Here is a 13,958-nt window from a genome sequence, read left to right on the forward strand (position 1 = left end):
TAGAGACCTTTAGCGTGAGGGGTCTACGGTAGTCCAAACAATGCACAATGACATCGGACTAGCGAAGCTTATTTCTACCTCTTCATCTCTTTGCCGACCTTTTCATTCTCTTTCCCACAGTTGAGACGCGTTGAACAGCTTTCTTGTGCATGCCTCACCATTGATTCTGGAGGTGCCTTGAATGATAATTGATCTCTGTACTCGAGTGCAGCTTCGACTTTGATTTTTTTACGTACTTAACATTGCTTCTGACCCTGCAATTGAGTCCAGCGATGGCTCCAATTGCAGGTGTCAATGTCACTGACATCCAGGAAAAAGCTCGCAAAGATTTGCTCAACCTCCTTGAGGGTGTACGTGCTTTCTGGATGCATCTTCTCTCTTCACTTCCGGCATACTGAACGACTGTATAGGTTCGAGGAAAGAAGAACCTTGTGCTGGAGAAAGACCTGGCCGGACCTATTGGTGTCTTTGTCAAATTTTCGACACTCCAAGACTACGGCGTGGATCGGGTTTTCTTCCTTGAGAATGACAATGTGGATTCATCGCAGCGGAATGTCATCTTCTTGACTCGGGGTGAACATACTAAGAGTGTCCAGGCTGTTGCCGGTACGTGGATCTTCATAGCTCTCCGGCGTTCCGCAAACTCAGCTACTGGCCATACATTTCCCCGTTTCCCCTTTTCATTCTCTACAATGTTTCGACGCTATGGCTCATATCAGTGATGCACTTTTATGGTCGACCGGCGCCATATATGGGATTATCAGTAAATCGCGTAGATTTTAAACCTACACTACTGTGATTTGTCATAATCCCTAAATCGAAAAGAACTTTATACTCAAAAGTCTTAGCACTGTCTCATTATGGTCTTCCTTGTCACCCGTGGAAAGACACCATCAGTGCGTGCTGACATTGCTTCTATTTAAGAGCAGATTAAGCGCCTGCAACGAACTACTCAAATAGATCACGATTTTCACATATTCTTGCTCCCTAGACGTACTCTTGTTTGCAACCAAGTGCTCGAAGATGCTGGTGTGCTCGGCGATGTCTCTACAGCTGAATTTCCCCTGTATTTTATTCCGTTGGAAACCGACCTGCTTTCTCTGGAGTTGCCGGACTCTTTTGGTGATTTATACCTGGTGCGTAATCCATGGAAGGAAGCTGGTGGGCTTCGATATATGAAAGATGTAGCTTCTAAAGCTTTTGCATAGCGCGGTGACCCAACCTGCATTTTCATGGCCGCTCGCTCCCTTATGCTCATACAGCAGCAACATGGCCTCTTTCCTAGAATTTTAGGTAAAGGAGACAATTCTCGCCGCCTCGCAGATCTCTTGATTCGAATGCGATCCGAAGTGGCGGCTGGAGAAGACATAAAAAGCGCAGCCTCTACGGTTGGTCTAACGCCAAGTTCCTCCATCGAAAGTCTCATTGTCATTGATCGCGAGGTTGACTTTGCGACTCCTCTGCTCACCCAATTGACATACGAAGGTCTATTGGATGAACTCTACAGTGTCCAGGACAATCAGGCAGAAGTCGATACTTCGATTGTGGGAGCGGCCAATCCATCACAGCCGAACCAGGGCTCTTCACGAAGTGCTGCAACCCAGAAGGGAATGAAACGAAAGATTCAGCTAGATTCTTCCGACAAACTGTACTCGCAGCTCCGGGATTCCAATTTTGCCATTGTCGGAAGCTTGCTGAACAGAGTGGCTCGCCGGCTAGAGAGCGACTACGAAAGTCGTCATGTGGCTAGAACTACCTCGGAGCTTCGAGAGTTTGTGAACAAGCTCCCCGGATTTCAAGCTGAACAGCAAAGTTTAAAGATTCATACTGGATTAGCCGAGGACATTATGAAATATACTCGATCGGACGTCTTTAGCCGCCTTCTGGAGGTCCAACAAAATATTGCGGCTGGCGCAGATCCCTCGACGCAGCACGAAAGTATCGAAGAATTGATAGCCCGTGATGTTCCTCTGGCTCATATTCTTCGACTCCTTTGCCTTGAGTCGTGTATCTGTGGGGGTGTGAGACCAAAGGATCTAGAGAACTTTAAGCGCCAAATACTGCACGGATACGGCTTTCAGCATATTCTGACCCTCGATACGTTGGAAAAGCTTCAGTTGCTCCAGTCGCGTTCTTCAGCAAATGCTTTGTTGATCCCGACCACAGCAAGTGCCGGCTCTGCAGGGTCAAAGACAAACTACAATTCTCTCAGAAAGAGCCTACGTCTCATCGTCGACGAGGTCAACGAACAAGATCCAAACGACATCTCTTATGTCTACAGCGGATATGCTCCTCTCAGTGTGCGACTTGTGCAATGTCTTCTGCAAAAGCAGTATCTTCTTTCCCTTACTAAGGGCGGTTCTACGGCCAGCTCTACCACTGCTCAGGGTGCCTCTCAAGGATGGCGAGGATTCGAAGATGCTTTGAAAAGCATTAGAGGCGCAACAGTTGATGAGATTCAAAGAGGCGAGGAGAAGGCGGTTCGAGCAAGACAAATCCTTAATGGGCAAAATGAGCGCAAGACTGTTGTGGTCTTCTTTTTGGGAGGAATCAGCTTTGCAGAAATTGCTGCCCTAAGATACATTGCCAAACAGGAAGAAGGTAAGCAATGATTTTCATTTCTCATCGGAGATATAGCAGACTGACCGCGTTGCGCAGCCCGGAGACAAATTATTATCTGCACAACATCAATTATTAGTGGTAACCGTATGATGGATGCCGCTACCGAGAGAGCAAGCTTTAAAAAGGTGTAACATTGGGAAGGTCAATGACCAGAGATATCGCTAGTGGCATGCATTTGTTCTTCTCATTATTTCCTGTCATCATGTTACCTTTAGCGCAGATATCACATGGACGCGGCCGTTCAGCATAAGCATTAATCCACATTATACCCAATGTCAGATATTTAAATTTCAGCTAAATACTTGGTACAGCATCCGCATTTCGAGTTCATTCGGGACTTTGCTATTCTAGTTTCCCATAACAAAGTGAGCGCGTACTCTTGGCTATTTGTTGGTCGGCTTAGTCTTGCCCACACTATCAAAAGTCCATGATTCTGGAAATGGAATAGTCGGCGTATTGATCGAAACCGCATTGAACTCCTACTTCGGCTACAAGCCATGTGGCAGGTCGTAGCCGGGGCCATTTGTTTATTTTGCTCTCCTTGTGAAGTCTAGTGAGTGGTGTCGAACGTGTTCATTACAAAACCTTTTGTTTACATCTGCTGCTGTTCACCTTCTTTTCCTTGCACGCTCAGACGGGGAACACTTGAACTAGCTGCTATGCCGCCTCACTGACGTCCTCTGTATTTCCAACTTGTCGGACAAACACTCTTTTCCTTTATTTTATTTCCCCCGCTGAGAATCTTGCATCACGACTTCCCAAGTCGCCATGTTTTGATCCAACTTCCAACCACTCTTTGTTCCCTTCCCCATCAAACGGAAAGCCACAACCAATACGGTTTCCTGCTTGGGTTGTTCTATTTCATCAAAAGATGGAGGACCCTTTCGTCTCCAGAGACTTAAACCTGGCAACGCTGCCAAGCAAGTTGAAGTTTGCGCCCTTAGGCAGACGAATTGCTGTCTCAAACCTGGTGCAGGCTTCATTCCCAGGAAACCAACAAAGTCCAAAATCATTTCAGCAATGGAAAACCGTGCTCGTCACCATCAAGGAGCTTCTCTTGAATCGAAAATTCAGGGAATGCTTTACTCGGTGCCTCAATCTTTTGCAATCGGTCCGGGATCAACAATCTGTAAGTTCGCGTCATTCTGGGCCGGGAAGTTGAGCTTTCAAATCAAAACAACAACAAAACCAGTGAATTGCTTTTCGCTAACACTCCATGTCTCCAGTCCTACATTCACCCAATTCAGGAGAGTGCTTTAAACTACTACGCCGCGCTCTGCTGTGAGCTGCTCGCTCGACCTTTACACATTCTGTCCGCCGACCGCCTTCGCCGTCTCGAGTCTGCTAGAGAGCATTACCTCAAAGCTTCAGATATACTTCCCGGTCTGGATGCCGAGGACACTTGCTGTTCTTCCTCTGCAACCTTTTCTTCTCCCAAGAAGCTTCTGCGCTCAATTGACACCAACGTCGCCAACTTCTCGAAAAGTCGCAACGGTGTAGACTTTCCAGCGTCTTCCCCTCGCCGGTTGCACTCAGACTCTGTAGCTTCTTCTGTTGCAAGCTTCTCTTCGTTGGACGCTATTTTCAACTCTCCGCCATTCAAAGGAGCTTCGTCCGCGTCAGCCCATTTTTCTCCTTTGCCATTTAAACCACAGGTGCACCATTACACTTACAATGACGGCCATAACAAGGAAAACAGCATGCCTAGCTTCGACAAAGATAGCTACGAAGAGGAGGATGACAGCGACACCGACGTTCATGATCCATTTGGTGGTCTAAAACCTTCACCACTTTCCATTCGCAAAGTCGACAATCAAAACAACAATCATAGTCATACTTGCAATCGCAACCCGTTGGTCCCCTCACCGCTGCGTCCCAAGTTGAAACCTATCCTTCAACCAACCAAGGAGCACTCCAAACGTGCATCTGTATCTTCTCTAGGTCCAGCCCCTTCTCCGCCCAAACGCGCCTCGGTCACGTTCACCGAAGAGAGCACCGCCTGGCTCCGCATGCGTTCTCGCCACCGATTCAACTCGCATCTTACTTCTTTTGCAGAAATGCTGCATCGCCATATTGATGCCGTTGAGGAACTTGTGGAAGCGACGACCAAGGCGCAAGCCATTCATCGCGAGACTCAAGCGCGTTGTCGAATTTATAGTGAGTCGAAGAAGACAGATAAGGAATCGAGGATTGCGCGCTTGAGAGCTGTGGGATGGCAGCGCCCTAGATTCGATGCGGAGAGATACCAGCGGCTCTGTCAGGCTGTTTTGGAAGAGCTTTGATGCTATTATCGCAGGGTGTCCGGTGTGCGAGAGAAAGGGGAGGACATTTTCTCTTTCTCTCTATTTCCGTCTCTTTCCTCCAACTTCTTTTTCTGCTTTCTCCAATACTTTTTTCTAATCTATTTCCGTGGTGCCTTGTCTCTAGGTCTTTTCACCGGCTTTTCTTTTTCTTTCTTCTTTTTCTTTTCTTTTTCTTTCTGTTCATTGTTTTGAGACTTTCTTGTTTCTTGCGGCTCGCCATTATCCGTCTCTGGTTTCAGTTTTGTCATGCCTCTACTCCTTTCCTTGTTTTTCTTGTTTTGTAAGCATGCTTTTGCCACTCTTTTTAACCGTTTTGCGTTTGGAATTTCCTTTCGATTTTGAGCGTGGAGAATGGAGATTGTTGTTCCTTGGGACGGAAGTTGACACTTTTTTGTAGCAGCTCTCTTGGGAGGAGAATTTGATGTCTCAGCGCGCTCTTCGGTTTTGCTGAGAATTACCTAGGATTGCCGAACTGGGAATATTTGATTGGCAAATCGGCAGATCAAAGCATCATGGAAATAGTCATGTCTTTTGAACTGTTGGTTTTGGCGTTTAGGATGCTGCTCATATTTGTAACGCACTAACGTGCATGAGGCATGTCTTCTGATATTATCAATCAGTTTTTACTCAGATATTAATCTTAATAATACAATTTACAAATAATTATACTATAGTCCTGGCGTTGAGTGACCCGAAACCAAAACAAAACTCTGGCAATGCGGTCCGGGTTTAGGCGACTTTTCTTGCAGATATGCACAAGGCATGCCACAACCAGTGTTTGGGTTGTCTTTGGACTCTCGCTAGTTTTCACTTTCTGTGCTCGTTGGCTCCTACATCAATCATGTCTACTATGGTCTATCAACGCAGGGACTTTCACGTTAAAACAATCACTGATTGGATCAGCAGCATACAGGTTATGAGGGAATTAAAAAATTAATTGGTTCGCTAAATGTCTTATGATTCACAATAGTCATGAGTATCTGGTTGAAAACAAATCCTGAACGCCTAATGAACCCAGGATCCCAGTCCCAATGGCAACATGTTTCCGAATGGCATGTGCTTAGATCCTGCAACTCCACTAAATCCATTGTCTTAACGCCTTTGTTATCCTATGCATGGATAATTCATGCCACTTGCAATCTTGACTTTTCTTCACAATTCCATACGCTGCTGAACCAGAGACTAACTAGTTGAGTAGTTGACGAGTCCTGCTCACAGGAGACAGCGAGTGTGTCAGACTGCAAAATGAATTATCTTGTCAGCGTTATTTTCACCATTTGTCTCAATATTGCATGTCTTTTTTTGCAGTTGAGCTCCAGTATAGGGCAAGGTATTTACATACCATATGGTTCAGCCAAGCACGTCTTATGAAGAGAAAGATCAAAACAAACTGGCTGCTCTAAGCAGCTGCAGCCTGCTCAGCGACCATGATGTTGGCTTTATCCGGATCAGCTACAACGAGCATGATCCAGTCCTCAGTGGCCGTGACACTGTAGTCATAGGCTGCTGCACGAATTGTGAGGCTGAGCCACGAGTTGATGAGGTACTCGGGGATTTCTTCACCATTCTGGCCGAAATTGGTTTTGAGGATATTCCATTTGGCCAGAACCCAATCGGTGTGACGGTTGGTCCAGCCCTTGGGCACGGACACGCTGGTGGTGGGTGTAGCAATAGGCATTTTTGTGCGTTATTTGTGTCTGTTGCTTGTGAGTATTTGTTCTGTTTCATGAGCTGCGTGAGGAGGAGAGGAAGAGAGAAGGAAAAAGAAGTGCAGAATGTGAAGCCTGAGATAGAGACCTGGAGGACTGGCTTTCGGAATAGAGAAAAACTGAGAGGAATTACTCACGAGTAACAAAGAGGTTTCTGGAAGGTTTCTTGAGAGAAGAGCAAGACTTTCGTGTGGCAGACAGAACCTGAAGCCCGTGGAAGAGCGTTGGAGTGTTGGGGATGTAGAGGGGAGGTACGCAGGTTAAAGGTAAGGTATGGAGTCTGAAGCTAAGGATGTCTGATGTTTGGTGTATGATGTCCAATGTTGGAGTATGTATCGTGAAGATAAAAGGAAGACGAAGAAGAGAGGATGAGAGTGGAAGAAAAGTACAACGGGCAAAGAAGGGTTTATATATACCTGTTCTGTTCGAAGCCTGCATTCAGAAGGAAAGTGAAGAAGGCGAAGTAATTGAAGTAACTGAAAATCGTGGCCACGAGACGGCGCGGTTCACCAGAAGTGGGAAGTGAGGTTACCAATGCCACGAGAGGAATTGGTGAAGGAGGTGAGCACGAAGTGTATGGGAATTGCAAGCCGCAATTTTGCAAGTGACGGTGTAGGTAAGATAAGGTAATTCTTTTTATTCCCCTTCTTCATTTGCTGCGCAGTTCTTAGATCCCTACGTGTCCCACGGAGTCAGAGACTCGATGAATTCAAGTCTCAGGAGTCAAGATTCCAAACCCCTCGACTCTTTCCCATTGGCATTTTCCCATATCCCGTTTTGTAGTCGTATTTGTTGCTTGCTGTTTTGTCAATCGCCAATTAACTGGAGAGTTGATGATTGATCGTTGGCCCTTACCGTTGTGTCATGTTCATCTGTTTCTATTCATAATTTTTCTTCTTTTTGTACTACGTGGTACAGGATACAGATAATCCCGAAGACGAGGAATGATGGAATATCTTCTGGCCATCTTTTCACGAAAAGTGAAGGGTGAGTGGATATCGAAAGCTTGTATGCCGTTACGTCAAGGTCGGTTGGACGGGAGTGAATACGGTCTGTGGTGTCAGTGTCAAGTGAGATTAGGGTTTACTGGGTGCTAAGCGTGGCTGCGTAGGGGTCTGGGGTGACAGCTAATAATCTGGGATTCAAATGGTCCCGGGAAGAGGAGTCGAGTTGTTTACGGAGGATGGTAACATGTCTGGTACGGAGGTATGCTAAAGAAGTATTTGACTGGAAGAGCTGGAAAGTCAGACGGGTACGTAAACTTGATCTGATCTGGGTTTTGTTATGACGTACTGACTCTGACAGCAGGACGGCAGCTACATATAAGACTTTTTGACACGCATGATAAGGAAGTGCTGATTGGATTCTCTGAATAAAATTATGCTAGGGTTTTTTTGGATACCTATCATGACGCCTCGAGTACGCGGTATGTCATTGAAGTCTTCGAAGCATTTGACCCTCCTTTCCCACTTCTACCATTATCAGATTACTCCAGATCTATGTGAAATATTACTACCCCATTGCATTGCGACTCTTTCTCCAGTCTCTTCCTCTATCAAGTCCTTATTCCAGCCCAATAAACTTTAATTTGCCCCATATTCCACCACAAAAAACTCCGTGCTTTGCATACCTTCGCAAAGTTATCCCAAATTCTGAGCTTCCATCTTCTCCTTTTGCTCCCGGATCAAAAATTCAATATATCCCTCAATCTCCGCTGGCCCTCCGAATCCCAAGCTGCTGAGAAAGGCCGCCTTTTGCTTGACCCAATCTACATAATTGTTCTGGCAGGCAAACGTTCGAGTGCACAAGATTCGCGGCGTCACACACTCGCAGATTCTTAGGCCCATGTATTCGTCAATCACAGACCGGGAGAGAGCTTGCGTCCAGTTGAGTGGGGCGCCTTCAAAACGACCAATACTGTGGAAAGATGAGTTGGGCATTGTGACTCGTGTACGCGGGTTTTTGTGTCCTAGATGATTCGTATTAGCTGCACTTCTGGTTAGAGATTTTTATTTCCTTTATATAGAGAGGGAGGAGACTTGATGTGGAGAACGAAACGTAGACCGGTCTGAGAAAATCTTTTTGTTTGTGTGGTTGGATGTCAAAGATAACGCGCCGTGGAAGATGAAATAACAAGAATATTGAGGGTTTGAGAAATATTGTGGAAGATCGAGTTGGATCCGAATCTGAAGAACAAGTATTCCAAAGCTGTTCCATGTCGTATGTTGGACTGTTTTATATAACTTTTAGAACTCAGTGATTCTGTATTCCGCATTCAATTTACCTGATATCTTCTGTTGTCATTTTGGGGAAGAGTAAAGGCAGGCATGAATACTGAAAGTAATCTCTGCAAGTTAATAAGTAGTTATAATTTGCAAACTCTAACATTCAAATATTTGGTGCATATATCGAGTTTCTCAGCATCATTGTGAAAGAAACTAAAGTCCATGAAAAGAGTTAACAGACACATGGACTGAAGGAGATGACCCTAATTTATATACATGAGTGACGAAGAGTAGACCTGTTAATGTAATATTCAATATATCATCAATATGAAACGTGAATATATTAGGCAGCATCTAAATGACCTCGTGGGCTTATGGCTCTGACTAATGGACCCGCATCGCAGTATTCTGTAGATATTTGGGACCTCGGAGGCTCGGATCCTTGGGCCTCGAAGAGTGGAAGTCATAAAATAGATTGTCTCTTTGCATTTTCGTCTTTCTATTTCTCTCTTGTAAAGCCGTAAGCCTGTGAGCCTTGACTCAGAAATCAGAGTTCGAAGATGTAGCTTACCAAGTGCGTAAAAGCAATGATATGTAGTAGATTGATATGTAGCATACTGTAGGCAAAGGGTGCGCTTGGAATAAGGCTTCTTGCTATTTTTGAAAGTTTCTTGTTATCTTTTACAAATTGAGAGTTACCTTGAAAGTGTTTGTTTCGATATGCTTGCTGCTATGCAAGCTCTAGCGCCGCCGGGGGTGTATGCTACATGTTGTATGCTTCTACATAAAGTTTCGGGTAGGGCTTAGCTGAAGTCGCTCACTAAGCATCCGGCCCTTTCGCTAAGACCGGCCCAAAACCTACCTGAGGTAATCAGGGGTACGGTCTATCGGTTGTCGTCAAGGGTGGTAACAGTCACCAGAAGAAAGTCCTGTTATGTAAAACGGGCTAAGGATCAGAATTGTTAACGCAATCGCTTTAATTTCTCCTCCTCTGCATAAATGCTATCTCAGCTCTATAATTAATCCACCGCATAATATTCCCAATATTAAAAATCGAAAAAAGAAAACCCCTTTGCGTCAAAAGACGACCACAAATAAGCTGAGATGCGATTTCCAAAACTTCCTCCTTCCTCCTTTGTCAAAAACTTCCCAAGCTTCTAAAATAGCCGTTTCAAATGCTCAGCAGGATCAGCCACAAACCCACCGCGGCGCATAGCCGCACTGCTGCATTGAAATAAGCCATTGAAGCTTTTCTTGGAAGACTTTCACGGTTCACCATCCGCTGAGCTGGCGACCAATCTCCCGCTTGATGATAAAGTCGATATAGCCTTCAATGGCGTACTTGTTGGAATCCGGGGTGCGCAGGTCCCAATTGTCCCTCCACATTTCCTCAGCCTTGTTTCGAACCCACGCATGGTACTGTTGAAGGCAGTGGTTGTTTCCATTACAGTTTTTCATGATGTGGTCGGGGCAGATACAAGTAACGTATTGGCCAACGCCGAAGAAGGAATTCAGAACTAGGGTGCTGAGGTAAAGACTCCAACCCTTGGGCTCGGGGGCTGGATTCACGTGGCCAAAAGGACCAGACATTTTGTGGTTTTTTGTAAGTAGATTTCTGCTGAGTTCGTTCCCGGAGGAGGATGTTAGAGGCAACAACATGGGAGGGTACAGTGGCTAAAGTTGAAGGGCATGTTTGGTGCAATGGTGCAGTGGTGCACTTACTTGAACAGAAGATCAGAATAGCTTTCTCGGGAGCAAGAATTTTTGTCAAGGTACGTTCGGAACTTGGTCTGGAAACGAAACAGAAGAAGGATGCTGCGAACGCTATTTAACTGACTTGTCACGATCTATGAGACAGGAAAGGGAGAAGGAAAAACGCTGCAGCTTCGCTGCGTTATATAGACTGCATTTGCACAATGAATCACAGAATTTCTGAACACTTGGGACATTAACAGTACTGCACTTCTGCACTGGCAGTCTGGTGATATATATGACTGCGTGGACTGCTTGAAGGCAGATCCTCATTCAATGTCATGCATCAATGTGAAGGTCAACACAAACCATGGATATTACAGTAAAATCAAGGTTCCGGTGGCAGTCAAACAGACACGTTAGAGCAAGATTCACGACATACACGGTCACGCTCCAAATTTCTTCAACTTCAGCCAATATAATGTAAACACATATCACCAACATGTTTTGCGGAAGAGATATAGATTCAATTCATCTACCTATAATTAGCCATTAAATGAATGATGCTTGACTCACCGATCATCATCTTCATTGATAGCATCCTCCTCTCGATTTCCCTAAACCTGCTACAATTGTTTGCGTTGATCTCAGATCTCGACGACAAATGAAATTCCGCTTCCTAATGGCAACAAGTCAGCTTCAATCCAAATGTCTAAATCTTGGCTCATGATTATCCGCGCCCCAGCCCAGTATCTTGACCTGGTTAATCCAAAAGTCATCAGCGAGGATATGCTGCTGGGCGTACAAAATGCGAATAATATCCTTATTCACGCGTTCTTTTGCATCGTGGACAAATACCGCCAAGGTAGCATCATGGCACCATCCCTTGGGGGGGTATGTCTCGAATTCTTCACGGATACGGCTATATTCGGTGTTTTCGGGATTCTCGGTATCAAGGTAAATGCGCTCCCATGTGGCAGCGAATCCGACCTTGATGACGTGCTGGATCCAAAAGGAATCAGCCTTGATACGGTGGTTCTTGTCTAGATGCTCAATTAGCGTCTTCTCGGAGAGGAAGTTGGCGTCACCTTCTAGCACAAGCATAGTCGCTTTGTGCGACCAGTTCTGAGGAGGGTATGTCTTGATCATGTTTTCTGTTGGTAATTGTTGATGATATATGGATAGCGTATTAAAGTGAGGTGTAAGTATTGTGATCGAAGCTGTGTTGTAGAATTGCTTGGGAAGCTTGGTGGAGAGGGAAACATTCTCTGGGTTAAGACCGCGAAATATATAGAGATTTGAGACGAGTTGTAAATGGCTTTGTTCGATAGTTGTGTTGGTAGTTTCTTTGAGCGGTGGACATGAAATAACAAAAGATTTTGTTACGTGAACAAAGCGACTCTAGAGATGAACAAGGAGATACAGTCCACAAAACAACGATGAAAGGCGAACGAACAAAGAATGAAGCGGAGCCAATACCCGATAATGGTCTTGAAAGAGTTTTCCTTTCGAGCGGATTTTGAAAGGGAACTTGCTGCTTTGATAGAGAAACAATGCATTGTAGTTAGGCAGTCAAAGTGTACAGCCGTGGATTCTTGTTGCTTCAAGTATTGTTATACTTTGTACGGATATTTTCGAAGGTATTTTTAAATGCTCTATTTTATATGTAATTACCTGATGAGCTTGAGACAATTACACTCAGTAGGCCAGCGGGAGGTTGAAGCTAAAGACAAACGAGGTTCCACGAGTCTATCAGGCTACAGTCTGGTCTTGATATTACAGCCTCATCCTCCAGTCAAAAGTGGAAAATAGAGACGGGAAAAGGGAAAATAAAATTTCAAATCATCAAGGATATTGGATAAAAACTTGACATGTTTCATAGGCGATCTCCGTACTCTGTGACGCAAAACGTAGTTCAACGCGGGTAGCTGCCTTAAGCAGATTTACATATCAGAGTATCAATAAATCCCGGGAATCCGCGGTAACACCAATAACCGTTTTGTGAAGCCTTATTCTCGGATGTCAGTGTCACAATCATGAATTTTGGGTTACAAAAATATTTGACTCCACGGGTTGAAGGAGCTGCGGCTTGAAAGGAATGAGCCAAAAAAAGAAACAGAAATAACGGCAATTCCTCTTCACTAGTTTAGCAAGTTGATCAATTGCGCTTTTGTGAGCTGCAGTAGTTGAAAGCTGTCTCGAGTTTCTGATATTGCTGCCATGCGTCAGCTGTGGTCTGCTCTTGCTGCCTCGGCGTTGATATGTCCAGTCCCTCGAGAAACGTTCATTTCTCAATAGTCAAACGCTGATTCTAAGTTTCTCATATTAGAACATGACAACAGATGCAGTGTCCTTCTCCCACCTTCTTGATGGCTCATTTTTGTAGTTCTCAGTCTTTGTGAGTGTTTCAGACAACAGCTCAGCTGGTTGAATGGATTTGGATAAGTCATCACAGGATTTACTATCCCGACTGCATCACTGCGTCAGTCTTCAGAAGGGAGCAAAGTCTCTGCGGTGAACATGGCCATTGCCTTTGACTTTTGGAATCAAGGTAACCATTTTACTTTTTTTATTTTGCATATATATTTGGATCCTCAAAGTCGCTTTACTCATCCAGTTTTCTCAGTCGCTCTGACATTCGGTTTATCATCTTTCTGTTTGGCAAAGGCGGAGTGCTGCTTTGCACTTGTCCCTTTGAAAGCCTAAATCGAAACGTCCTGGCTGCAAATTGAAAGACCCAGTTTTTCACCGAGGGTGCTTACTGCAGGTGCTATTACCCTGTAAGCCGTTTATCTTTCCTCTGTCAGTTTCTCAGCACGCTCATATAAACAGGCTCTATTGGATTTTTCAGGACCATGCCGAATCGTTCACTATCTTCCACCCCTCCAACCTACTGGATGGCTTCTTCTACACGCCCTCCAAACACATGCTGTTCTCTTCCTTCGTCTCCGGATCAAGGTCCATCCTGTATTGAAGTTCGGCCAAACGATTGGACGCCCGCCTTGACGCAATTTGTCCTGCGGTGCCTTGCGGAGCGAAAGCTTTCCATATCGGACACTACCACCGCGGTTGCATACGAAAAAGGGTTCAGTACACACGACGTATGGATCCAGACGATCAAGTTCTTTGGCAGAAGCGTCGACACGTGGGACGATGAGACAACCGTGTGTTCGAGAAACATCTATATTGTTTCGGAGCATTGGTCACAGGATTTCGTCAAGTATGTATATGACCAGCTGGCCAGCGGCGAGGATATGCAAGCTATCGAGTACTGGGTCATTGGTTGGTCAAATTTTCACTTGACAAAGAATGATATGTGGTTTCTGGGTGTAATTAGAACTCAAGGCCTCCGGGCGCTGAACTCAGTGACATGGATATGATAAAAGGGAAAGGTCGGAGAGGCCAAA

At 45.1% G+C, this 13,958-nt stretch overlaps 5 protein-coding genes across 5 annotated transcripts; 4 read left to right on the plus strand and 1 right to left on the minus strand.

The window, feature by feature from the left end:
* The first annotated feature begins 127 nt into the window (after positions 1 to 127).
* L228DRAFT_242404 (Sec1-like protein) lies at positions 128 to 3,023 on the plus strand. The gene is made up of 5 exons (XM_018331431.1): positions 128 to 350; positions 411 to 606; positions 925 to 1,136; positions 1,209 to 2,601; positions 2,659 to 3,023. Exons 1-5 carry the CDS (start codon positions 273 to 275, stop codon positions 2,751 to 2,753), a joined length of 1,974 nt encoding a protein of 657 aa, XP_018191567.1. The 5' UTR covers positions 128 to 272; the 3' UTR covers positions 2,754 to 3,023.
* A 470-nt stretch (positions 3,024 to 3,493) lies between these two features.
* L228DRAFT_264447 (hypothetical protein) lies at positions 3,494 to 4,904 on the plus strand (the record flags this gene model as incomplete). The annotated part of the gene is made up of 2 exons (XM_018334579.1): positions 3,494 to 3,751; positions 3,849 to 4,904. The coding sequence occupies 2 exons, from the start codon at positions 3,494 to 3,496 to the stop codon at positions 4,902 to 4,904; spliced, it is 1,314 nt and encodes a 437-aa protein (XP_018191568.1).
* Positions 4,905 to 5,961: 1,057 nt separating this feature from the next.
* On the plus strand, positions 5,962 to 6,958 carry L228DRAFT_3120 (hypothetical protein). The gene has a single exon (XM_018336468.1). It carries the CDS (start codon positions 6,271 to 6,273, stop codon positions 6,775 to 6,777), a length of 507 nt encoding a protein of 168 aa, XP_018191569.1. The 5' UTR covers positions 5,962 to 6,270; the 3' UTR covers positions 6,778 to 6,958.
* A 4,292-nt stretch (positions 6,959 to 11,250) lies between these two features.
* Positions 11,251 to 11,824, minus strand: L228DRAFT_271981 (hypothetical protein; the record flags this gene model as incomplete). The annotated part of the gene is made up of 1 exon (XM_018335581.1): positions 11,251 to 11,824. A coding segment is annotated over one exon (574 nt), but the record flags the coding sequence as incomplete, so codon positions are not given.
* A 1,582-nt stretch (positions 11,825 to 13,406) lies between these two features.
* On the plus strand, positions 13,407 to 13,931 carry L228DRAFT_264452 (hypothetical protein; the record flags this gene model as incomplete). The annotated part of the gene is made up of 1 exon (XM_018334580.1): positions 13,407 to 13,931. The coding sequence occupies one exon, from the start codon at positions 13,407 to 13,409 to the stop codon at positions 13,929 to 13,931; it is 525 nt and encodes a 174-aa protein (XP_018191571.1).
* Between the last annotated feature and the right edge of the window lie 27 nt (positions 13,932 to 13,958).

The sequence above is a fragment of the Xylona heveae genome (genome assembly GCF_001619985.1).
Source record: "Xylona heveae TC161 unplaced genomic scaffold L228scaffold_1, whole genome shotgun sequence".
In the NCBI taxonomy this organism is placed as follows: Eukaryota; Fungi; Ascomycota; class Xylonomycetes; order Xylonales; family Xylonaceae; genus Xylona; species Xylona heveae.

Coding starts and splice junctions, on each gene's coding strand:
- L228DRAFT_242404 (XM_018331431.1), top strand. CDS start 273: ATGGCTCCAATTGCAGGTGTCAATGTCACTGACATCCAGGAAAAAGCT. Junction 351..410: donor TGCTCAACCTCCTTGAGGGT/GTACGTGCTTTC, acceptor ACGACTGTATAG/GTTCGAGGAAAGAAGAACCT. Junction 607..924: donor GAGTGTCCAGGCTGTTGCCG/GTACGTGGATCT, acceptor CTTCTATTTAAG/AGCAGATTAAGCGCCTGCAA.
- L228DRAFT_3120 (XM_018336468.1), top strand. CDS start 6,271: ATGGTTCAGCCAAGCACGTCTTATGAAGAGAAAGATCAAAACAAACTG.